Source organism: Pithys albifrons, chromosome 2 (assembly GCF_047495875.1).
Source record: "Pithys albifrons albifrons isolate INPA30051 chromosome 2, PitAlb_v1, whole genome shotgun sequence".
Classification (NCBI taxonomy): Eukaryota; Metazoa; Chordata; class Aves; order Passeriformes; family Thamnophilidae; genus Pithys; species Pithys albifrons.
Window position 1 is genome coordinate 105,772,638 of NC_092459.1, and position 26,010 is coordinate 105,798,647.

Here is a 26,010-nt window from a genome sequence, read left to right on the forward strand (position 1 = left end):
TGGTTCTTTGATGCAGAGCACCCATGCAAATTGTTCATGTGCTGTTCAAACTACATGATATTTTGACTCAGCATTCATACAAGAAGTATCTTGTGAGCAAATAGTCTCTATGGGTTTACATAGTACCTCCTAGTCACCTGTCCATGCAAGCACAAGAGACCTTGGGCTGTGAGGGAAGTGTTTGTACCAGTGTCTGCTCTGTCTGTGAAGGCACTGTGAACCCAAACAGACCTTTAGGGTGCTTCATTCCCTCTCAAATTCATCCTCCTTCTATTTTCTGAACTTTGAGCATCTTTGCTCAATAAACCCTTTCTGCATCTTTCTGCACTCAGGGTTCAGATCAGCTGACCCACGGCAGGGCTCACATGTGGGCAGCTCTAAGCCATGGGATGTTCCCAGTGACCAGCGAGAACCCTCCTGAGTCAGGACAGGAGTCCCTGCGAGGACGCACACCCTAGAGCAGCCATGGACTCAAACAAACACGAAGGTAAAGCACCCTCTTATTTCACTTCTTGATAGTACGAAAGATAGTGAGGAAGAAATGTGCTCTCATGTGACATGTCTGCTGGCCACCATCCAGCCCCCTGAGAGCACCTCTTAACCATGGCAGCTGTGGGCAAATGTTCAGTACTTTTGGTTTCATAGAAATACCTGGGGTTTTAAGTTTTTATCTCTTATTTTAGAAACACCTTTGTCTTCCCTCTGAAAATTAATCATTTGGCATATATAATTTCCAACATGCAAAGTCATTCCTTTTCTTGCCTTGGACCCCACCTTTGCCTTAGGATGTACAGAGACTGCCCAAAGCTGTGTCTTCCATGAGGACACTGTGATAAGGATCTGCTTCTCTTTCCCACATGCTTTATAGCAAGCGGTTCTTCTTTGTGTGAGTGCCACAACCCAGACATCTGCACTGGTCCCAGTCTTGCAAGCACCAAGATGTATCCAGGCCACATTGCTTGCATGCAACCAGTCCTTGCTACAGTCAGCAGAACTTCTAGAAAGTCTGCAAAGCTCAGGGGTTTCAAATCCAGGGTTTTAGTGGTTTTCACCTTCTTTCAGAGGAATGTGGTGCTCCTGGTATTTGCTTTCCACTCAAACCCCTTGCACTGTGCTCTACCTTGTCACCTCAGAGGTAGTGTCCATATGCTGAGGAACTCTTGAAACTATGAGCAGCAGGAGCAGCTGTAGGAGTGCCCACAATTGTTAGGTCAGGACAGAGACTGGACCATCTTTTTCCCTCTTAAAAGATGCTTGATAGTGCCAGTATTCATGGCATGGGTAACAGAAAAGTTAATTTCTCTATTATTATGATTATTATTATTAAAATTAGGTCTGTATGCTTAGGCCCCTACACTACAGCAGACTGAAAAGAAAATTAATTCAGGGACTTTTTCCAATTAATTGGTATGCCCTCATGGGCTGCAGACGTTCACTGCAGAAATTGAGAGATAACCCCAAAGCCTCTTGCTTCCCAGAGTGTGACTGTGAGGAGTCTCCTCTGCTCCAGCTGTGACTTTATAGAAATAATCTGGGTTTTTCTGGGCCCATACAGAGCGCTCATGGCAAAGATGCAAGGTAAAGCCACAGTAGCAGTGACCTTTTCCACAATTCTGGTCTTGCTCAGGAGCAGTTCCTCACTTTGAGTATATTCAAGGACATTACAGACTATTCCATAACCAAACCCCAATGAAAGATCCCCACAGATCTCTGCAGGGTTTGGGTCAGGCCCTCTGTGTTATATATCAGATTGAAAGATGCCCACAGAAAATGTGAGGAGAGACCAAGGCTCTTCCTTGGTGTGCTATGCTTCTACCTGACACCTCTAGCCCTTCATAAGCTCAGCATTCAATACACCCACCATTTTGTAAAAGCATCATCTCTCTGTCCTCCCAGCATCTGGTTTGTATTGTACTATTAATTCAGAGACATGTCCTTTGGCTCTTTTTGGGTCAGTCCTTACCATCCCACAGTAAGAGTCCAGCAGTAACATATACATCAGAACAGGCATGGGCCTCAGTTTTCGTGATTCAGGAGCATCACTGTACACACCAACTGCTTTCTCAAGCCTCAGCTCCAGGCATTGTGAAAAAGCTTCAGGCCAAAAGTCCGTTTCTAGTTCATGGAGTTGCAGAGAAATTCTTAAAAATAAAAAAAAAAAAGACTCAGCAGGGCCAAAGCTGAAAATGAAAACAATCTGCCATTTTAAAGTTGAAATGTGGGACTTGGTGCAGGCTGGCTGATGAGTTCTGACCCCAAACAGCTGGCAGTCTGGAGTCATAGTTACTTCTCCCAGCCAGCCCACTGCCCCTTGTTTTCCTCAGGAGGAAACATGGGAGGATATTCCCCAGAGGGTCAGTGTCTGACCCAGTTACCCAACCCCACAGCCAAGGCAGCCCCTGGCACAGGCAGGAAGTGGCACATGGGCAGAAAGGAGCACATGGCCTCTCTTCCTCCCCATTCTGAAAGTCACTGGGGAGTTTGCTCAAGTTCTTTTGAATCAGGACAAATTCTAGACACCAGAACAGGGCCAATTCATAGGTGCCCTTGGTGGTAACCCATATTCCACTTCAGGGGTAAAGAAATCAGAATGTAGCTATGCCTTGTATAGCTCTGACTTCCAGCTTCAGCTTTCCACTGACTGACTGCGTAGTGTCCTCCCTGCACACTTTTCCAGCCTCTGAAGCACTGAATTTCTGTGGTGTTAAAGGCCCAGGTGGGTAAGGCATCAGGCATCTGCAGTCAGCATGGAAAGAGGGAGCTTGGCTTCCCCTAGAATTGGTCATGCCTGTGACTGGCAGTGGAGACAGGTGAAGCAAATTCTTGGAAGCAAGAGAAAACCCACCTCATGAAGTGGAATTTCAAGGAGAGGTGATACAGGTGAGGAAGCAAGGGGCATGGTGTTGTCTGGGAGTGAGGGCCAGCCTGGGACCCTGATGTAGGGAATAACACGGGAACTGATGGCCATTGTACTGCAACTTCCTCAAGGTGCAATAGCAGTGCAACCAGTGGTAATTTCTGTTGGATAACTGGAGGTTTCTGCACAGAAGAGATAATGTTAGAAGAGGAAACAATATATAGACTTTTTGGTTTCAATCAAGATGGTTGTATTAGATGACCCTTTAAAAGGTGCCGTTCAACTCAAATGATTCTATGATTCTATGTTTAATGCGTAGAGATAATGTCTCTGCAGCATCCAAAATACTTCTGCAAAATAGATACAATCTCCTCCATGAGCTAAGTCTGTTTCAGAAATGTTAAGTCTATCCCCATTGTACAAGATGAGGAAGGATCACAATGCCACAAAACCCCACAAATGACAAAACTGATGAAATGGTGTATGTTTTTGGTGTTAGAAAAGACTTGACTGCTGCTTGGAATGCATTGTGACAAGATATAACAGGGCTTAAAATATACAGATTAGGTAAGCCTTTTGTGGAGATAATACAAATATGTACAATATAGTAGAGGATAAAATTGACTATTCAGAGGAGAAACAGATCAGTAATGCTTTAGGACAAAAAACCCACTACTTAAGGCTGATACACAGAACTAAACTTCACAGGGAGCACTTTAGTTCTAATTGCACATAAAAACTTTCTTGCTTCTTTGCATGGATCAGCTTTAGCCAGACAGGACAGCAAATAAGGTGAATTTAATATCTGATTTAGGTGAGTTATTCCTGGTTTAGAATTGCAGTTTATTTTACAAATTATATGGAGTTCAGACCTCCTAAAACGAGACTTGAGTCCTTAAAACTGATTTGTTCCTCAAGAGGGACTTCAAACCCTCGGTTCCAGTTATTAATAGCAACCATTATAAGTAATTTTAATTGACTGAAGCTCTTTATTCCCACAGGAGGGACTGAAAGTGTGCCTGTGAGTACCCCTGCAACACAGATTTCCCAGGTAAAGATGAGCAAAATGCCCTAAATAACTCTATGAGTTTAAAGAGTTACTAATATATAAACAGTAGTTTAAAAAGCTAAATTAAATGGAAGGAAAAACATAGGCATTTATGAGGAAGGTGGCAACCCAAATGTGCACACTGCATGAATAAATATCATACATACCACATCTTGGGCCTCATCTTAAAAGACCCTTCAGTAAAATTTCTCTGCTCACAACCAGTTGTGTTTAGACAGGTGATTTGTGAGCTCAGCTAATTAACCAGCTGTGATCATTAGCACCAATTAGAGAATGTCAATTCACTGGGCTGGAGGGAGATTTCATGGCTAAGCTTTGATAAGCTTTCAACAAACCTGATGAACTGTCCCAGGAGCAACGATCTGTTGATTGACACAGGGCAGGGATGTCTTCTGCAGCAGGGACCCAAGACTTCTGTGGGGCTTTGGGTTATCCTGGCAGCCTCACAGCTCTTCATACCATGGGGTGCTCTTGCCTGATAATCCGGACCAGCCAGAGTGCTGAGTTTTTCTGCATGCCTTTGTCTGGCTTCCCAGTCAGGAGCTTGGAAACCCTGTTTTGGAGTCCATGTTGGCTCAGTGTGATCAGGTCCTCCACGACTCTGTGGCTGCTCTTTGGGTTGACATTCTTGCTGCAATTAGACACCACAGATGCAATAAGGTTGTCTACACCACAGCCCAGGGAGTATCCTTCCTGTAAGATGCAATTTCAGTGTTTCCACATGAAATGTTTCGCATGCATTTCCAGTCTGCAGGAAATGCAACAGTTTTAAGCACTTTAATCCGTGGTCTCATTCAATACAAAACCACAATCTGGAAGAGGAAATATATCCCTGAACTGGAAATCCAGACTATTTGAGACCTCTCTTGCCACCACTGCAACACTAATGCCTGTAACTGCTTGTAAGTGCACCATGGAAAGTGGAGAAGACACTGCTTTCCATGAACCCCCATTTCTCTTGTCTCATCCTCTTTTCCCATCCAGACAGCTCCAAGCAGGAACTGTGACTGGTTGCTGAAGGGCCCAGCTCAGTGGATCCAACATGCATGTGGGACAGTGTGCTGGAAACATAATGCACCCATGTGGATTTCCAGCTGACATGTGGGTACCCTCATGAATCCCTAAATGAAAGTTGCCAGCTAGTTCTTCGTTTCTGCTCCCGCAAAGGTCCTGTGTACAATGCAGTTACCAAAAGGGACTGCACAGATATGGAACAAGAGCTGAAAAATGCTTGCAGCCCCCTTTAAGCACTTCCATCATTCTCTTCTGTCCTTGTGCTGCTGCTCTGCCTGTATTCCTAGCATCCTTGCCTAGGAATATAAATACTGGATATACTCCTAGGGCCAGGTTCTTTACCACAGTAAATCACTCTGCTGCTTTCCTGCTACAAGGCATTGCAAACCTTTCTAATGCTTGGCTGTAGAAGTGGTGCCCTTAAACAGGAGTTAGTAGCTGTTCTAGTTTGGTTGTTCCCTGGTAAAAGCCTGCATCATACAACAAAGAAAAATCAGATCCAGGGTTTGTGGCAAACGTTGGATTTTTGCCAGATTGGTTTCAAGCAGTGTCCTCAGGCAGCCTTCTTTTGAGTGACACAATGTCTATTTATACTTCAGATCAGACTCAGAACATGTGCAAAGGGATGGACAGTAGATAAGCTGGGGAAGTAACACAGAGAGTACTACTTCATGGCCACAGAATGTTTTGCTCTTTTCAAGGATATATATAATAGCAAAATTATCCCTGTGTGGTATTTCTTTATCATGAATCTGTTTTCTACTGGTTTTGACAGGCTTCAGCTCATGGTCCTTGACAGCAGGCCCTTTTTCTAGTGTAAGGACCTTAGGCAGCTGCCAAGGTTGGCAGATGCAAATAGCCATCCCTTTGGAGACTGAGTCCTGAACAGCCTGGCTAATGCTCGGAGAGATCCATAGGGACATAGCTACTCGTAGAAGCAAGTGTTCCCTCTCATCCTCTCAGTGGCAGTCAGGGCAGTGAACCCAGCTCATCAAGGCTCTGCTGCCTTCTTTCCATTCCGGTCCTTCCTTCCATAGGCCATCCCCATCTCCTGGCCACGACCATCTTCCCTGGGCTGCCTCAAAGTCTGAACAAAGCTTTAGGCTGCAGGGATGGTCTCAAATTGCTGGCACTCGCCAAGAGAGAAGGGCTCTACATCTTTGCTGCCTCTGGTCCTGGAAGTGGCATCAGTCCTTTCTGCCCTTTGTGACACAGTAGAGCAGGTGAGACAAAAGCAGAGGCTCAGCAATGGAGATTTCACAGGCATTTTATATATATAAATTTTATAATGTCTCACTGCATTGCTTTGTCAGGTTTGAGGACTGCACTCGAAAGGCAGATGGGCACTGAAATGTGTATCTCGTCCTAAATTATTTAGATACCTAAATGCTTTTTTTGAACAGTTCTTACACAGGTTCTGAGGACTTCCTATGCAGATTTATTTATCCTCTTGGCATTAGTTAGTTCAACTTCAGTTGTTAAGGTGTGTTCTGTAAATTCCACAACTTAACAAGTGTTAAGGTGGGTATTTATTGCTATGAATAGGTGAGCCAGGACAACATATTACAGTTAAACCATTGCTGTATTATAAAATCTGTCTTTTTTGCTATGTGTTGCACTTAGTAACTTGAGAAACACAGAATTGTCTTGACTTTCCAGAGGGTCACAAACCCATGAAATATCTCCCTGGTCCTGTAGGCATAATCACTTGGGCAAGACATAAGCATGAGCTGGTGCTTCAACGGGTTCCATCTGTTATAACAACTTATGGGATTTAAAGGATGTCTTTCTACACCTTGCTTCTAGAAATGAACTCAAACCAAAATCCACAGCTACACTGCATTTGCTAAGAGTTCAAAGATAACATGCTGTTCCTGTAGCACTCCATTTTGGATCAACCCTGCATCCAATGCCACAAGACTGTGTTTCCTTTCTGTGCTCTGAGCAGGGAGGTCTCAGGGTTTCAGCACTTCATGTTCAGTTGTACAAGGTCTGTGGCTGATTGGTGTTGCTGGCTGCATTCATCCATCAAGTAGCAAAGAAAAGGAATGCATTTCAGTGTCTGAAATAGCCAATGCAAGCTGCATGGGGTTGAGGAAGGGTATATCAGGCAGGACAGACCTAGGCTGGGGTCTGGAGCACTGAGAAGGACAAACAAAGAAAGTTTTGCAGATGCCTTGCAGTTTTTTACACTGAGACCTCTAGATCAGCAATGAATCCCATCCCTATGCGCTTTACAAAGGATCTATCTAGTTTATCCCCTTTCTGGAAGCATATGAGAAGATGGCAAGGCTTATCAGCAGAAACTTATAATTTTGGGCTTATTCTCCAGGACTGCTCCACTGCTAGCAAGACTTGAGGCTGTGATATCTCCATCCTGAAGGAGATCTCTAAAATGGATAGCACAGGATAAAATGGAATAGCCAGATCTGATGAATCAGTCCTTTTCACTTGGAGGGACAGTGTGTGATGTTCAGCCCTAATGCAGGCGAGGCAGAGAGGCTGTGCCTTGGCTGTGTCAGCTCAGGGTGGAAGTGTATCAAGCACCTGTGAGCAGGGATGGGAATATTAACATTTTGCACAGTTACAGTATTTTATAAGCAACCCCTTCCCCACTTCTCCAAGCATGTATGTTGGGATAGCTGATGACCATCTGGGCTGAGATACTAGAAGCAGTTATGGTCACCACCTGCCCCAGCAGCCATGGCCCCAAGCAGCCCCTCTAATGCTTCAGGCTTCACTCACAGGTCACAGGGTGACACTGTGGCCAGGAGGGGTGGGGGAAGGGGTTGAACCAAGGAATCTGGAACTCCAGCTGGCTCGAGGAGTCAGGGTTGTCAGCCCTGAGGAAGGAAGATGTCCTGAGCCTTCTGCCCCCTCTGCCCTGTCCTGGTTCCTGTCAGTCCCACTACTCCTACCCAGGCAGCTCTGGAAACATGTGTCCAGCCAGATCAGACTGGGGACCGTGGGGTAAGCGTGGGGATGGCAGGTAGACATCCTCTGTAAAGACACTGCCAGTCTTGATCAGAGGAGGATGGTGCATGCCATTGCCCCAAGGTATCGGAAGCCATCTCTGCTCCATTTGCAGGACTCAAGCGCCTGAGTTCCCCGGGGTGGCTGTCCGCTTACCACCAGTGCTCCAGTTTTGGACTCAGTTTATAACCAGATGTTAGGCCGAATTTCTGTTGTAAAGGTAAAAACTACTGGCTCCGAAGCACCTTGGGCCGCGACCTCGCTGTGGGCTTTGTGCAGGCAGAACCAGCGTCTTGCTCACAGCAGTGGGGGCAGAGTTCAGGGTCCCCAGCCCCAGCTGCTCCCGCAGAGGGTGTCCCCGCTTAGCCCTCCGCAAGCCACCTTCCTACCCTCACTGCCAACCTCCACACCTGCCTTGTCTGCTTGCTGTGCCAGCCTGGCTTGCCCCGCTCTGTCTCCTGCTTCACTCAGCTATCAGCTGGCTGCCTCCAGCTCAGGTGGTGAGCTCTTTCAGAAGTGCTAGGGCCTCGAGGGACAGAAAATAGGGAAAGTGGGCACAGTGTCACTGTATGCCAGGGGAAAACTTCCCGTTCCCTCCCCAGCATGAGTCAGAGCTGCCTCCTTCCATGGAAAGGACCCACTGACAAAGGACAGAACTTTTCCACAGCCCTTGGAGAGTGAGGGGTTAGACCTGTGTGGGGAGAATACCAGCCTCACAAGCATGTGGGGGAGGAGGGCTTGCTAAAATGAGCAAGTTCCTGATTTCTCTGCTGCTCTGGAGACTAATAATCTGACTGCTGTTATTGCAAACCTTCTTGGCATGTTTCAGGCTGTCCTCTCCTTCTATAGGCTGACAGGCTGCAAACTTCCAGGGAGTCTAAAATAGGGGTATATTGATTGGCCAATAAAAACATCCTACCCTGTACTGAAGTTGCAGCAGGGGCCAAACCTTCCCCCATGTTTCCCAGACATGACAGGAGGAGGAGAAAGAGGACAGCACCTTACAGGATGGGTTACATACAGCCTTCATGCCACTCTGAACCATGGGTGACCCTCGGGGACACAACCACCTGGCACCTGGGAGGAGGGACTGAACCCACCGTGTTTCTGGTTGCTCTAGTTGCAGGCATTAGCCTCTGAGTTGAAGGCAGGTTTCACAGAAGCAATGCAGGAGCTGTCACGAATCCAGCATGGCGAGTATGCCCTGGAAGAGAAGGTCAAAAGCTGCCGTTGTGCCATGGAAGAGAAAGTGGCTGAGATGAAGAATTCCCTCAACACATTCAAGGTAGGAGTGCGACCTGTGGGGAGGCTGCATACGTGTCACATGAGCTTGTGTGGCTCAGGGAAGCATCCTCCTGCCTCCATCAATACTTCCTGCTTGCAAAGAAAATGATCAGGCAATTGTTTTGGACATAACAGGGGTACTTCCTTTGGCTTTGGGTCTCTCCTGACAGCTCCAGCCTAAAAATAACCCATAGTCTGACCTGTTTAGCTGCCTTCATCTGCCATGACACAGTGCTGTGAGTTACCTGGGCACAAGCAACCCTTGCTCTGGGCTTCACATGAAATGGGCATATGGCCTGTCCACAGGCTCCCACTGGACCACTGCTCCATACCTCTCCCTGGGTCAGGTCATTTGCTGCATGAACCAAAGCCACTGGGGAGCAGTGAATTAACACAAACCCCTAAAGCCTTTTGAAGTTGCATTCCCACATGTCTGGGAGGAAGTGCTGCCTGGTTTGATCTGGCCCAAGAGGATAAAGACAAAGGACTGGAGAGAGAGCCTAGCAAGAAGGCATGATGCACTTTTAAACCAGCCAGCATCTCCACACAGAGACTGGATACTGCGTGTGAAGAGGCAGGCAGATGAACTCTTCTATTGTTTTTATTGCAATTTTTCCCCATGGGGTTTTGCTGGGTCAATAATACCTTGTAAAGTTAAAGAGGGCTGCATACTGGAAAAGCCCATTACTGACTCTGTGACATGGAGACAGATGGCACCAGGCTAAAGGAGCCCCTGGTGCCAGATGAACAAGGGAGATAACAAGAAGTGTACGGGCATGTGGGAGAGGTCTCAGAGCAACTAGAGTTATTCAGGACATTGTTATAGGGGAAAAGAGGATTTAAAATCCAGATGCAAGGAATTATATAAGAAACAGGAGAGGCAAAGGTTGCTCTCCCTCTGCCTCATGCCCATGTTGACTATTCAAATGCTGAGCTCCTAGTGAGGCTCCTTGTTTGGGGAAAATGGTCTACAAGAAACTCTTGAGTCTCCTCCATCCTGCTGCTCACATTCATGAAACCTGCAGAAAATTCATGCATCAGAGTTCTGCTTGGTTGAAACTTAGTTGAAACTTGGTTGAAGGCTTGGTTGAAACTGCCTGAGGGAGAATGTGCTGACAGGGAGGTTATGTAGGGACTCATTTCCTTAGGAAAGCAGGCTAAAAAGGCAGATCCAAGGCCTGACTGGCAAAAGCTTATACATGTGAGTACTCACACTAGGATCTGAACCAAATACAACACATGAATACCCATGCTGAAAAACTGCAGAGGGAAGTGTGCTTCCTAAGGTCCACCTCCAAATGCTATTAAAGGCAGAAGTCTTCCTAGTGCTTTCAGTGGTGGTGGATGAAGCCCTAAGTGAAGTGTCCATCTTCCACTAGTGCCTTAATCATATGACATCATACTGGCTTGGGTGAGTTACCTGTAGAATTAAGGATTGCCATGTCATGCCATGTTGTGCATGGCATGTGTGACACACACTGGACTTGCACAGAAAGATCTGTCTAATCACACAGCCACTCTCCCAGCACCCTGAAGCATCTTTAGTGCACGCCAGCCAGCATTCAAAGCTGTGCTACATAAGGCTAATGGGCACCCTGGAAATGCTGTGCTTTTGCCTGTTTCTCAGGAGGAGCTCAGCGATGCAAAGTCAATGATTGAAGAGATCAGTGCCAAGCAGGAGGAAATGCAACAGAAAATTGAGCAGCTGCAGCAAGAGAAGCGTCGGGAATCACGGAAAGTGAAAGCTAAGTAAGAGCCCAAAGTTCAGGGTTCTGAAAATGCTAATTAGCAATGGTGTCCATTTAGTTCATTTCTGTATAGCTTAGTTTTTTAATCTTTTCCTGACTGGACATGTGTATCAACCCTGATTATGAACAGAAATGCTAGCCTTCAGTACAGCCCAGGCTTTTAGACACCTACCCCACAGAGCAAACACAGCAGAAAAACACTAACACCTCTCCAACAGAAAAATAGCCCCCAGCAGCTCTCAGGGAAACCAGGGCCTTGTGGAACACACAGACCCACTAAAGACATGTTGGCGCAGGAATACTGTTGAAAATCAGAAGCCTCCACCATCAGAAGGTAACTCCATCCAGACAATATCACTTTAGTTTCCCCTTCCAAGCCTGCAGGACTCAGCAGGCTCCTGATGGTGCAGTCATGCTCTATTTTCCCATCACCAGCCTTTCCTCCTCTGAGCAGTCATGCAGGAGCATGTTTGCACACCGCTGGGCCACACTGTTGCTGTGATGGAGCAGATAAATTGTCCAGCTTGGCCCTAATTAGCCTCCTTCTGAAAACAGAGTTTGATCATGAGTCTATACAGCTGCCTTGATGCAAACACTTTGCAAATCTAGGCTAGCCCCTTAGCTAATTAAGCTATTTAATTAGATGAAATATGCTCTGTAGACAAACAGATTTGAGATAACCTTCTCCTACAGCCAGTGGAAGTTATTTCCAGAACGTTGTTCATGAACTGCCAGTTCCATCAAAGGCAACTCCTTTTCTGCTCTCTGCTAGAGCTGTCCTACTTCTGACTCTGTGCTTGTACTTACAGTAATGTTTGCCACAACTGTAGCATAGGAGCTCCACCTGTAGCATTCATACTTCCCAACTGTCTTTGTATTTGTACAGAAGAGCACAGAAGGATGATCATGGGTCACAGACAGTACCAACACCTCTCCAGGGCAGCCCATTTCGATCCATTAACCTCCCAGAACCTGTGCTGATTAATGAAGATTTTACAAGTCTTTTACACAACGTGACTTATGAAAAAGGTAAGAAATAGAATAGGCAAATTCAGTGCCATCCTCAGGAAATAAATTCAGAAAAAAAATCACTAAGTTAAGAGGATACCAAGTATTCCTCAGGTGCCAGCAGCACGAAGAGAGAAGAGGATCTGTGCACACACCTCGGCACAGTGTCTCAGGACAGCAGCCTTGGTGCTGGGCCTGGATCAAAGAGGTGTTGCTTTGTGAACACTATCTCAAAGGCCATGGCTTGCCTCCTCCAAGGAAAGGGATGCAGGCTGGATCTTTGTTCCTGCAGTACTAGTGGCACAGACACAGAATCAAATAGGGGCCCCTGATAAAAATACTAAACCCCTGGGGTTTTTATTGTGTAAGGGAGCAGGACAAGGGAAAGAGAATCACAGGGATGGGGCTGATGGAGAACACCTGGTGTCACTGAGGGTCCATACCAGTGGTTGCTTTGACAAGATGACATAGAACCTGGTCCATGTGCACTCTAGGGCCAGATGTCACTGCTCCTGGCATATACACACTGCTCCTTGTTAGCTGCAGAAGCTGCTGACCCAGGGTTACACCTTAATGAGGAGAACACTGTCAACTGCCAAACACTTGAAGGCTGGAATCAAAGAAAAGGTGATGAGCCAGAGCCTTTCATTCTATAATCAAGTTTAGGGGTCTAAGCTGGTCTATCACTCTTGCTGTTCAGATAGGAAGATAATAAAACCATGTACATTTAAAATGTCAACAAAGGCAGAGATTAGATGAAAACCATGTGCTGTTTTCTACTCTGTCCTCTGCCCTACACTCTGAGATGGCATGTTAGCCTTCTCCTTCATATCCCTCTTGCACAGCTATCTCTCACTTAGTTCTTCCACTGCCCCTTTCATTCCAGTCTCATCCCTCTGCTCTTCAGAAAGTTGCTTTCCACTCAAAATGGCAGCCACATCTCTGTGTCCAGCCTTCATCCTCTTGTTCTGCCTGCCCCACAGGCACCAAAGGTGCCAGGCCAAGCCAAGGGGACTCACATTCCTCTGCAGTTGTACAGCACGGAGCACAGCAGCAACACCCACATTAGTCACCTGTACCTGCTACTGAAACACAGACTGGAACAAGGGCTACAACAGTAAAGATCCTCCATAGTGGAGAGTCCAACAGGGGTGTCTCCATAGCAAAACTGTGAAAGACTAGAGGATTTAACCATACTGACAGAGCTTGGCAGGAGGCAGCCTGCGCTAGAACTGCCTTCTGTTAAATTTACCTTTGTTCTCCAACAGTGTCTGACACCAGGATCATGCCAATGGGAGAAGGAGGTGTGAAAGTCATAGCAGGTCCAGGTATGAAAATATTAAACTGTCAAAAACCAGCAGGACAATTATTCAATTAGATTGCTTGCCTTACTGCACTGAAGGAATGCTTTCAGAGAACACATTTCACAGGACTTTCAGTCTGCCACGTACCTCCATTTTCATACTGCAGTTGAGATATAAGGGCCAACCTTGTCCCTGAAGTGCCCAATACCTGATGGTCAATGCCACAGAAAGCATCTGCTTGTTGCTTTCTCAGATTCTAGTGCCTTTGCAGAAAGGAAGAACTGAAGCCTTCTGATGTGAGAAAGAATAATGAGAGCACCATTTTGCTACTTGGCAAGAGATGGCCTTGCAATGATTATGCCCTGGTAGAACTGGTGAGCTGTTTATTCACCCACCAACTTCAACATTCCTTTTAGATACATCTGAAGAGTAACAGAGGAGTTCTCCTGACAAAAATAAGGATTGGGCAGAAGTAAAAGAACATTATGGATCCTGGCTAGCCAAAGGACATATTGAGGACAACCATTAGATGTTTGCATTGCGCACTAGCAGCACTCACTGTTTTGGGCAGCTCTTTTGCTTGAATTCACTTGAAAAAAAAAGAGGTAAAACCTATGGAAAATGGTTCATTGCTACCCAAAATCAAAGTATTTGCAGGAGAACTATTCCAATGCAATGGTTCTAATGCACCTGCACCCTTTCCTCCCTTCTCTGTGATTCAGTAACCTCACACGATCAGTCCTACTGCTGTTGTATAGCTACACCATACTAACAAACATGTTAAGAGTTATGACAGTTTACACACATTGAGAATGGCGTTTAAACCCAAATTATAACAACACCTGCCAATAAGCGTCACATTATCCAGTCCTGAAGTGTACCAAACCCCGAAGGGCAACCATACTTGAAACATATGTTTTCCTCATCTCTAACATATATCTAATATTGGACCTTTTTTAGCCTGAAAATAAATTCTGGAAAAGTGTCGACCTTCCTCTGCCAGTGTCACCAACTGCATTTTCTTTGTAAATTAACACTATAAGGTCACAGCCCTTGTGAAGCACAAAGAACACTTCAAACTTTCCTTCCATTACTTCCACTGGATGAAAACACAGGTTAGCTGCCTGCTGTAGCATAATCTGTCAACGGACATGTCAAGCTCCCATTTGTCATTGCAGGAGCAGCCATAGAGACAGATGACAGCCTCAAGCCTTCCTTGACAACAGAGGGGCAGTCGAAAATGCATCTGCCATCAACAGTATGGAAGCAGCCCAAGGACACCAAGGACTGGGGAGATGAATATATTTCCAAAGAGCAGCCGGAGAGAGGGAAGGACATGGGCCAAAGCAGATACAGCTCAGCAGACAACATAATATGTGAACCCTCTTTGGCTGGTAAGGAGTAGAAAACTCTAGCTAGGGGGGCTCAAAGCGGTATCTGGTGTGAATTGGTTGGTAATCAGCATCTACGGAGGGAGATACATAGGCCAGTTTTTCCGGCTACAGGGGAATGTCTCAGAGTCTCACACTCCAAGACCTCTGGCTTTTTTATTTGTTGGTCTGTGTGACCAACAAATCACTCTGTACCAAGGACAGCCATTCGCCTTTCCAAGGCCTATCAGATTCAGAGTACTGACGGGATTCTGGCAGTGCAGTCACATAAGTGGGTGAAAAATACAACTCCTCATTCTACAGGAAACTGGATGGGAAACCCTGATATGAGTCATTTGGCCTTTGACTGCTTATTTTGTTATTCTTATAAAAATTTGCTATTCATAGGGGAAAACACATTTGCTTTGGAGCTTTTTTAGCATGACTAGTGGCTCTAGTCGTGTCTGGAGCATGCTCTAGCATCAGGCTGGAATTTACATTTTGGGGAAAGAAGACACACAGAGACACTGATACCACTTTTAAACAGTTTCTCCTTTTATGCCAGTTCACCATCTAACATGAAGCAGTCCCTGAAGGTCAGTATTTCCTTATTTTTAAACTTAACCATTATTTTCTGGAAGCCAAAAGGCAGAACATTGCTTTGGAGCTGCTGGAATCAGAAAGGAAGTATGTCATCAACCTCTCCTTAATCCTGAAGATCAAGGCCACGTTGCAAGGGCCAGACGTGAAAAGAAGTACCAAGGAGAGAAGGTATTTTATTTAGTGTGCTCTCTCTTTTGGGGAGTTTTATGCAGTCACTAGTCTTTCTGCATCATCCTCTCACACCCTCACACTAAGTCCTTAGTTTATTTCTAGTTGAAAACTGCAGGCACTGGAAGGTTTTTGCAGTGATTAAAGACCTTCCTGCTTGTCCTTGCATTTTGTCCACCATCTTCATTCTGGTTCTGGATGAAATCAACATGAAATGGCAGAAAGGCAGTAGCACATTTGGCCAGCTCTGCATCAGTGGGTTGTCCTGTTAAAGGGCCTGACAAATGAGACAACACACAAAGCTGGGAGATCTCCTCCAAGCTCTCAGTGGGATGACTCAGGATCTTGATCCTACTTCATTAGCCACAGCAACATCGCTTTGGACTTTTTAGTTCTGCAGATTCTGGTCAGCTACAGAATGCACTGAAAAGTCAGTTTAAGAAGCCTTCGAAACACTGTAATAATAACCATCTGGAAAGGGTGCTTGGATGTCCACAGCACCCAAAACAGGACCTCCTGATGCAGCCAGGACTCCAACCAAAGTAGCCAATAATACAGTTATATGTAGTTAATAATACATGTGCAAGACTGCTGACCACACATGAAAGGTTCACTTCAACAGTACAGGCTTATTAGGGCTGAGTTTTTGCTCTGTGTAACCAGTCTGACATCGTCTCTCTTCAGTTTTTTCCCCAATTCTCTGCGGTTCCTGGTCCAGCAGCATGTTGATTTACTTCACGCTCTACAGGAGCGAGTCCTGAGCTGGCCACGACAAGGGATCCTAGGAGACATCTTCCTGAAGTTAACAAATGATGAGGTATGTTAAAGACCTCTCCGGACTCCTCTGTTATGATGTGGTGATGGCTCACAGATGGGTTGACACACCTTGCAATAGAGGGGCTGTGCTATGAAGCTGTGGCTGGGTAAGGCCTCTCAGCAAGCTTCCTTTGAGCAGAGTCCTGGGGCATGGTAGCCCCTTTGTTGTAGTATTTGATTGTTCAGGGATCCCATGTGCCAGACCCACGTGTGGGCATGCAGCCTCATAGCACAGCTCTATAATCAGTGCATGAGACGCAGACTCAGCTGCAGGAGCCACATATGAGCCTTGACAGCTTGAATGTCCATATTGTCAGTAAGGGAGTGAAAGGAGAGTGTTTCTGATGCTCCCCTTCCCCAATGCACTTTGCTCAGTTATGACAAGCAGGTGGGTAGACCTCTTATCCTATACGGTTTGTTGCACCTGATTCTCAGGGTGAAGGTCTGCCCTGGTGAGCAGCAGGATCTCTCCTGCGAGGATATGGAAAAACTCATCTAATGCTTTAAAATTTTTAAGAGTTTTAAATAAGAAAACCTTCCTGCTGTCCAGCCTTTGTAGTCCTCCCATCTGCTGTAAAGCTTTATACACTGTGCTCAACAGCTGAAGACACTTTATAAAATAGCCTTTCTTGAGAAATTCTGAGCCCTGAAAGAGTCACATAGTTAGCAGCTCTGCTGCACTGATGACCTTCCAGTAGCAATGGTGGGGAGTCAACAGTTTCTCATTTTAGCTGGCTTTATGACCAAAAATCACTCTTAAGTTTCTTTGTTCTTTTCACTTTCTCTTTTCTAAGAATAATTTTCTAGACTACTATGTTGCTTACCTGAGGGACCTGCCAGAATGCATCTCCCTGATCCACGTGGTGATCCTGAAGGAGGTAAACTTCCTACCTGCTTCACAGAGGCATAATGGCAACATGCAAGCCTGGATCTCTTCCTGTTACGCCTGGCCACAATCGTCTTCTGCCAATCCACTCGTTCTGTAGCCAAAGGAGAGTTTCCTGAAGGTTGCCATGGCTGACACACACCTAGAAAAGGCAGCTTTAACACGATGTTGTTACCAAAGCTATTTTTCTACTGGGACAGGAAAGAATGTCTCAGATTAAACTTCGCAAAAGCTTGCCCATGCATGTGGTACCCAGACCTTTCCCAGACAGTCTCCTGAAAAACAAGAGGGTTCATCCAAAGAGAGATGTCAAGGGTGAGGTTGTAAGTGCTTTATAGAGCAAAGAGTCTTCACTGTTCAGCTTCAGGTATTTGGTCTTCCACACTTGATTCTTGATTTAAACTAGGAATGTTAAATGTAAAGGTAGTTTTAAAGTGCAATAACTAAACTACACTAGCTTGCTTCCAAAACATTTTAATTTAGAAGTCAACTTCATCTTGTTCAATTTATTTGGGCCTCAACTAAGAACTTCATTCTGTACAACAGTATATACCTGGGGTTTCACTGAAACTTAACTAATGCACTTTAAACATACACCCTTACTAAATTAGGCTTAGTGTCCCTTGCAGATAATCTCCAACCTAAACTATTTCATCCTAGTATTTCTGGTGGAAGGAGTTGCAACTGTCCCTTCCAGGTGCAAGAATGAAGATGTGTGACAGTGTAGTGTCACACACAACTGCCACTGGACAGGTGTGCTCCTGTGAACTGCTACAACTACTTACAGCATAACTACTCATTAAACCACAGAACCATTTGGAAGCAGACATGTTTTATGGGTGGCAAAGGCTCTTAAGTTGCTTTCTCTGTTTCAGGTAGAAGAAGAAATCAAGTCTGATCTCTACATTCTGTTCTTCCATATAGTCCAACGAATCCCTGAATACCTTATTCATCTACAGGTAGGGCCCCAGGATGGCAACTGTCTTATTGAACTCTTATCACAGCAGGTGACTTTTAAATCAGAGCTGGTATTTGAGCCTGTACAGGTACAGGGCTTCTGGCAAACCCAGTGGGCTCTTTGGAAAAAAAAATGAAAGGGAAAGCCAGCTAACAATAGCCTAATTTTCATCATTTTCACCTGAGGCTCAGTTACATTTGTCAGTTTCTCCATTTGACCTGACAGAGCCAGCTTTTGTCCCTTAGGAAGGCAAAAGCTCTGCTGCCTGCTGCTCTGGGAGAACAGGAGGACAGAGATGGGACATATCTCCTGTGAGCACCAACCTAACTCCTGTAACAGAGCTATGTTCTTTGCTGAGTGGTCCACACGCTTGTCAGCTGACTGAGAGGGCTCCTAAGGCCCGACAACCTTTCCTACCAAGAGAGGGATGATAAAAAGAGTTCTGTTTCACAGAACGGTTATCTGAATTGTACTGAAACATTCCAGACAAATGACACAGAAAGCAAGCCCTATAAAACCAAGACATTGGTTTATTTATCCAAAGCTAAGCTCAACCAGTGCATCACCCACACATTCCATGATTACTTTTAGAGTGGTTACTTGTGAATTTGCACTGGAGGCAGGCCCCATCCAAGTCCCTCAGAAACTGATGCTGCCTAGAAAACTCCCACAGGGCAGTGCCATAGGCACTCCAGAGCACTAATACATGGTTCCAATAGCACCTTCGACCCAGAAAGGGTTAGGACACCCTCCAAAGAGCCTGCTCTCCTCTGTGCCTCAGAATGTCCTGAAGTTCACGGAGCAAGAGCATCCTGACTATTACCTGCTGCTGGTGTGTGTGCAGCGCCTCCGGGTTTTCATCTCACACTATAGTCTCCTCTTCCAATGCAATGAAGATCTGCTGATACAGAAGAGAAAAAAGCTGAAGAAGTAAGCACAACATCAGCTTATTCTCTCTATCACCAGGGAAGGGAGGTGTGGGGGAATCCTGGTAACAGGGGATTTAGGTCCAGGCAAGATCAACAGGCACATTTCTCCATTGGATAGGAAGGCTGGAGAAAGACCACTATTGGCATTTGCCCTCCAAACTGATTTGGGGTGAGCCCTTCTGTCTAACTCTGAGAGAGAAAGAAAAATCACTTACAAATCCTTGTAAACATAGCAGCCACATGTTTCATGGGATCAGTTGATTCCTTAAGCTGATGCCAAAGTCACTCCCCAGTGGGAAAACACATGGGGATTGAGCTGCTTTGGCAGCTTGAGGCCCCTGGTGAAGGTCAGGACTCTTTCCCTCACAGCCAAAGACTCTGAAAGAATAGTGTTATTTTACTGCTTATTTTACTGGGGGAAGGGATGGGAGAAACAAAAGCCTCCCATAACTTTTTTGAGATGAACTACAGTAGAAATAACCTTGAATGTAGATTCTAAAGTTGTAGTTTAGAACAATTCCTTGAAATCAAGGCTTTTTACTGAAATTAAAATGTGGTTGCCTTTGCTCCTCATGATGATTTACCTGGGGAGTAGGACAAGATCAAACTTCAAGGGAAGCTTCCAAATCTGGAGGGTGGTAGAGGGCTGGAGCAGACTGCTGGGGAGGGACTGCTCTCAGGAGAGGCATTAAGAACAGGAAAGAAAGCAGAAGGCCCTGCTGATTGGAACAGAATAGGTGGAACAGGTTTTTTTCCTTGGGGTGGGAAGAGGTGAACAGGAATATTAAGGTCCCTCCCAGTCCTGTTTTCTGTGATTCTACATGCTCGTGCTCATTCCCTGCCTTATTTCTTAGCACGACGATGGATTTCTCCTCCCTCAGGTCATCCCTGGTGAAGCTGTACAAAGGTCTCACCTCCCAGTGTACAAGCCAGGAGGTTTCTCCAACACCCAGTGCAGCATCAATCCGGGACAGTGGGATCCACACTGAAGAGACAATACAGTCATTCCCACCAGCACCTTCCTCTGGCACAACAACCCCGTAAGCCTGTTGTTCTAGTGGCTTTCAAAGTAGGCTGAAACTCTTCTCACCCACACCATGCCAGTGACACCAGGCAGTTACAGGCTGTAACTCAAAATGACTCTCTGCATACAGGCAGAGAGATGAAGGGCTGGCTCCTTCCTGCTGTTCCCTACCACGTGGCTTACAATCAGGAAATATTTCAGAGCTCTACCCAGGGCTGTCAGTGCTCTTGCTAGCTGCCTGAACAGCCAGCTGCCTGACAGGTAGGACAAGAATTTGTGTAGGCCTAACAGTGGTGTGCATACTAACACTCTACACTTACTATCAACATTACAAGAGGTAGGAAGCACGACCAAGGTGTCAGAGTAGGAAAAAAAAATACTTTTCCACACAGCACACAGTTGAATGATGGGACTCACTACCATAAGATACAAGTACAAAATGGGTTAAAAAAGACATAGGACTAATACAAGGCAGATAAAGGCTACTGGTAGCATCTGGCAATCTTCACGGAATGACAAAATATTCTGAGTTGGAAGGGACCCACATGGCTCCTCAAGTCCAACTCCTGGCCCTGCACAGGACAGCCCCAAAATTCACACCATGTGCCTGAGAGCATTGTTCAAATATTTTTGAACTTAGACATGCTTGGTGCTGTGACCACTCATCTGGGGAGCCTGTTCCCGTATCCAGAACCTTTTTCTAATATCCAATCTAAACCTCTTTTGACAGAGCTTCAGGCTATTCCCTCAGGTCCTGTCACTGGTCACCACAGAGAAGAGATCAGTGCCTGTCCCTCTGCTTCCCCTCATGAGGAAGCTGCAGACTGCAATGGGGTCTCCCCTCAGTCTTCTCTTCTCCAGGCTGAACAGACCTCAGCTGCAAATCATATGGCTTCCCCTTTGGCCTACTGATAGGTGCCCATGGAGCTGATGATGAGAGTAACATGCTAGACTTGCTTTTTCTTATGCCAACAATTTTCGGCTGTTGTGCTTCCTTACATAATTTAATACTAACAAGAGGAGTTTGGCTTCATCATTGTGAGTCCCCCTGAAGCAACAGTGTTATTAGATCGGTACACAGCCTCCTTCTCATGAGACTGCCCAAGCCAAATGCCCTCCTCTCACAGACATCATGCTCCAGACCTCCATTTCGGTAGCCTCAGTTGGCACTGCCTCCACATGAACTGAGGACTCAACATAGGGCCAGGTGGGACCTCATCAGCACTGAAGAGAAGTGGGAAAATAAGTCTCCAGGCACGACTGGTCATACAGCTGGCAGCTAAACAGCTCAGGTTGGGTGTGTCTTGTCTGCCATAAGAGCATGCTGTCAGTTCATATTTACCCTGGCACTGGCTATAACACTGAGTTTATACCAGGGCTGCTGTTCAACCCAAATCTCCTTGTCTGGTCTGATGCATGGGGTTATATTGCCCCAGATGCAGAACTCTGCACATCTTAAACATCACAAGGTTTCTATTCCCTCACTCTATTCATTATGTCCCCAGAAGATGGCCATGAGATTTTCCTAACTGGTGTTCTTTAAGGGGCATGGAGGCCACACCCTGCACCTAATACCTCATCCAGCAGAGTAGTCTGCTGATTTACCTGGAACACAAGGAGAGTAGGAGACCTCCAAGTACTCCCGATACACTTCTGGGTACACAGTAATCCTACCCAAGAGAGAAACCTTGTCCACCTGAAAAGATAATTAGATCACAGAAAAGTAAGGCACAGCCTGGACATTACAGAAAGAGAAGGAAAGTAGAAATACAAAACACAGATACAAAGGAGAGAGATGAAGCAGCTGCATCTCAGTTTCTATTCATTTCATGCTGTAGAGTACAAAAGTGAGCCAAAGCTATTAGTTCTCTCTGCAAATTTGCTCCTCCTAACCAGCCAGGCAATTTCTGTAAGTGACAGCTCTGTTACTATTCTCCAAGATAGGAAAATACTTTTGGGCCATATAGTCAACAAAATAGGGCCAGGGAAGTGAAGGGGTGGGGGGGCTTGTCAGGCTGTCTCTGTCATTCTTTAGTATTCCACTTCCGTCTGTTTTTTGTTTTGTTTTGTTTCTTATTTTTAAGGCATTTGATGCCCCAGATGAAGAAACCCCAGCCAACTGTGATGGAGAACATCCAGGCTGTAAAGCCTCCTGACTGGGAAATGGAAAGCAGAAAACACGAGAGGCCAGAGAACATCCTTGCATCCTCTCAGCTGACAGAGCAGGAACTCAAGGCTTTGACAGCCCCCTTACAATCCATCCCGGAAATGGAGTATGAAGCACCACCAGCTGATGCGGTGGGAAACACCGAGAGAGCCATTAGGACCTCTGTGGAGCTGCTGCAGGATGCCAGGAACTTTGCACCAAGCTATGAAGAGTTTGACTACCCTGGGGAGGTTTTCACCATGCCAGGTCCCTATGAAGATGACACCTTTCAAAACCTCGGTCTCTTTGAGAATTGCTCCCCAGCCTCTTCTGAGTCCAGCTTAGATATTTGCTTCCTTAGGCCTGTTAACTTCACCTCAGAACCAGAGAGGACAGACCATGCCTTACAGCCATTGCCTAAGAGCTGCACTCCCGTGAGCAGCAGTACTTACAAGCGTGAGATGTTCCACAGCAAAGGCAAGCAGCTGAGCAGGTCTCTGAAGGAGCTGCCAAGGAGCGCTGAGGGTGTGAGCACCAGACTCTACAGCACACGGAGCAGCAGTGGGAGCCGTCTGCAGCAGAAGCAGGAGAGGAATGTTCAGCCTCACATGATCTCGGCATCATCTCGAAGCTCCCAAAGGAGCTACTTCCCCCCACAGAGAGGAGCGGGTGAAAAACCGAGCTTTTTGGAAGTAAGGAGGCTAAAATAGGAGGAGAAAATAATGGCACTTGGTGGTGCAGCAGCAGCAGGAGAAAGATCTGAGATACAGTTAGAGTTGAACATAGCAAACCAGCTTTCAAATCCTCACATTTGAAGTCCTCACCTGCATGTACATGCCCAAGGGAGGGACAAGACAGCTCCTTTTCACACACATCTTCTCTGGGGACAAGCACTGGTTCAAGGTGTGCAGCTGGCTGAGTGACAGCTACAACACCCTTGAGACAAGGTAGCTTTTTTTGTGTTTCCACCTGTCACTAAGCTTCCCCCCACAAGTGAATGTTCTGATCAGGTCACAAAGTATGCACAAAGCTGTCCAAAATCAGTGCTATGGGTGGCACCCAGTTAAATAGGTGCCTTTCCACCTGCTGTGAGGAGTGCTGGGTAAGTGCTGGATAAGTCATGCCAGTGTAAACCAGCATGACTTGGCCAAACTCAACCCATTTTCACCAGCAAGGGTCTGGTCCACTTGTTTTGTTTTACCTGTATTTGTTGCATGCATTGTAGACCCATGCCAAAGTCTACTTGAGAACAGTCAGAGCCCAGCAACTGTGTCCTCGGATGGGACATGGGAAGCAGCACTCTAACGCTTCAGGGACACCAGGGCTTGCAAGAACAATGTTTCTGCAGCCTGCAGAGACTGTTCAAAGTCAGCTTTGAGCTGTCACAGTCAAGATGCCCTTCGCTTCCTGGGGAAGAGGCCAAGGGTGCTGTGAAGTGCTTGGCGAGTTCTGCCACTGTTGTGTGGAGAAACACCCTCCTGTTAAACGGAGAGATGCAGATGAGGCTGTAGATGAATATGATGATGGGAGTTAGGTTCCAACAGGCTGACTGAAAAGGCATAAGACCATCCCAGTGAGTAAAGGAGGTGGATGACTGAACAGGGGAGATGAGGCAGAGGGAGATAAGCCCTGGGGACACAGGCCCCACAAACGAGTCTGTGAGCTATTTGGCATTCACCTGCACAGAGCTGTGGCCCTCAGTGGTGCAGATGTGGAGCTTGTCCAGAACTGCAGGACATGTTCTCCCTCACAGAGCAAAGGAGTGCTGGGCAGAATTGGAGAAAAGGGTCTTGTTCAGAGTCTTGCTGAGAGGAGTCTGGCACTTTCTTGAAAGAGGGAAAGATCTTTTAGTGGCACATTTACCACAAGCTGTGTGTGCTAATGAAGCCTTCTGCCCCACAGATATAAAACCATGCAGCAGCAGAGCCAGCACAAGTCTTTCACACCATATCCCAGAAGCCTGAAGCCTCGCTGCCCTAGGGGAGAAAGGAGAGGGTGGGAAGTTCGACCAGCTGTCCAGGCTTCCTCACTGGCAAAAGGAGATAGTAAGCACCGCCAAACCAAAAGCTTAGCAAGAAAGGCTCAAGTTGCCTCTAACAATGCTTAACATTCTACTCCTTTGTCACTGCCTCAGCCTTAGACTCAGCAACAAGCTCTCTCCAGAGGTACCAGTGTTCCTGAGGCCCAAATGCCATGTTGTTTCCCAGCCTTTCCAGCACCTCCTCATTCACCAGGTCCCTCCCGCCACAGAGAAAGGAAGAGAGACAGAGAGAGAAAAGGGAACAAGAATGTGAGGTTGCAAATGCTGGTTAAATTGTCTTTTCCCTTTTAGGAGCTCCATGCAGAAGACAACACCAGGTTCTGCCAGAAGGATGACAATGAGCAAACATCCTTCAGCGACCACAACCCGCGGCAGCCCAAGGGGGGTTTCCGGAGCTCCTTCCGCAAGCTCTTCAAAAAGAAATAAGCAGTCCCAAGAAAGGCAAGCCACAGCCTAAGCACAGCAGTGCTTCCCCAGGTCCCCGCGGGTGGAGACAGACAGCAAGGCCCCAAGATTCCCTTGACTAACACAGAGGGTGGAGGGGTGGGGGAGAGGAGACTGTCACAACTGCCTTACAAATGCACCCTGCTCTTTCTAGTGCAGGGCAGGGCCAGGCTTTGGGTTGCAGTGGAGCTCAATTAGCAGGTCCAAAAAGCACAGGAACTTGCTAGCTTTCATCCCTGCCTGACTTAACTTCCCTCAGTTTTGGAACGCTTTGGCTGAATCCCATGATCTTCTCCTCCCCCTCATCCCCCAAAACTACTTGATTTGCCATACATCTTTGCTCTTCCAAATTCAAGTCAGGTCTTATTTGGGCTTACCCACACAGAAGGGTTACCTTTGTAGCCCTATCATCCTGGCCAGAAGTCTAAAATTCCCTTCTTTCCTCTGCTTTCAAAAATAACCCCTACCAATAAAGATGTCTTCCAGGAAGCCAGCTTGCATTGCCATGGTGGTTTGAGAAGGTCTAAGAAGCATCAGCTGAAGCACCTGAGTGTTGTACTGCTTAATCAGCAACATCTTTTCTTTTGGACTTTCATCATTCCCCAAAACCATCCTTCACCTTTTATGTGGCACCCTGTTTATTGAATGATGCATGAATCTCTGCTCCTGCTGTCAGAATCGCCCGTGTCTCCAGGCCAGTGGTACAGGCTGAGCCCAGGGCCTGCCACAAGAGACAAAGACTCTTCACCTTATCCCCACTGTGGATCAATGCAGACACTGACAGAGTCAACCACTGTCCTGGCTCCTGGTCTGTAACACACCTGAAATACACTTTGCTAACCCTTTGGCCTGACACTACAAGTCCAATCATATACAGCTTTGGAATGCTTCCAGCTAAAAACTGAGGCACTAGGGCAGGAAAAGTTGATGGTGCACCATGTTCAAAGTCATAGGCTCTCCTTTTTGTGCAAGGACAGAACGAGGCCACACACACACCACCCCCCTTGCATTTGGACAAGACAAACTCTCAGTATCTTTGATCTCTGCAGAAGACTGTAGCTTTTGTATGGAGAGAAACGCAGCCCTCTGATGCAATACCCATGTCACACCCCAGCAGCAAAAGCACCACTGGTACAGTGGTGTTACCATTGGAGTACTGCTGGTGAGCTGGGGGGGTTACCTGAAGCTGGGGCCTTCTGAGAGCACTTTCAAGAGAAAATGTGGTTTTATCATCTTGTTTTGACAAGCTTGGGACACTGGTCTGTCTTAAAAGACAGCTTCACCTTAGGAGGTTGTGAACTGTCTCTGTGGGGCCAACAGCAACGTCTTGGGGGAAATATGAAAGGCTGTGAGATGAGGGGCTTGGGA

At 46.4% G+C, this 26,010-nt stretch overlaps 1 protein-coding gene across 1 annotated transcript; it reads left to right on the plus strand.

Annotated features, from left to right (window-relative positions):
- Positions 1-465: 465 nt before the first annotated feature.
- ARHGEF33 (Rho guanine nucleotide exchange factor 33) lies at positions 466-24,724 on the plus strand. Its single transcript, XM_071548076.1, has 15 exons — positions 466-487; positions 3,859-3,908; positions 9,034-9,198; positions 10,825-10,946; positions 11,832-11,974; positions 13,222-13,281; positions 14,436-14,651; positions 15,269-15,398; positions 16,083-16,215; positions 17,009-17,092; positions 17,976-18,059; positions 18,840-18,988; positions 19,842-20,027; positions 22,096-22,849; positions 24,490-24,724. Exons 1-15 carry the CDS (start codon positions 466-468, stop codon positions 24,622-24,624), a joined length of 2,433 nt encoding a protein of 810 aa, XP_071404177.1. The 3' UTR covers positions 24,625-24,724.
- Positions 24,725-26,010: the final 1,286 nt, after the last annotated feature.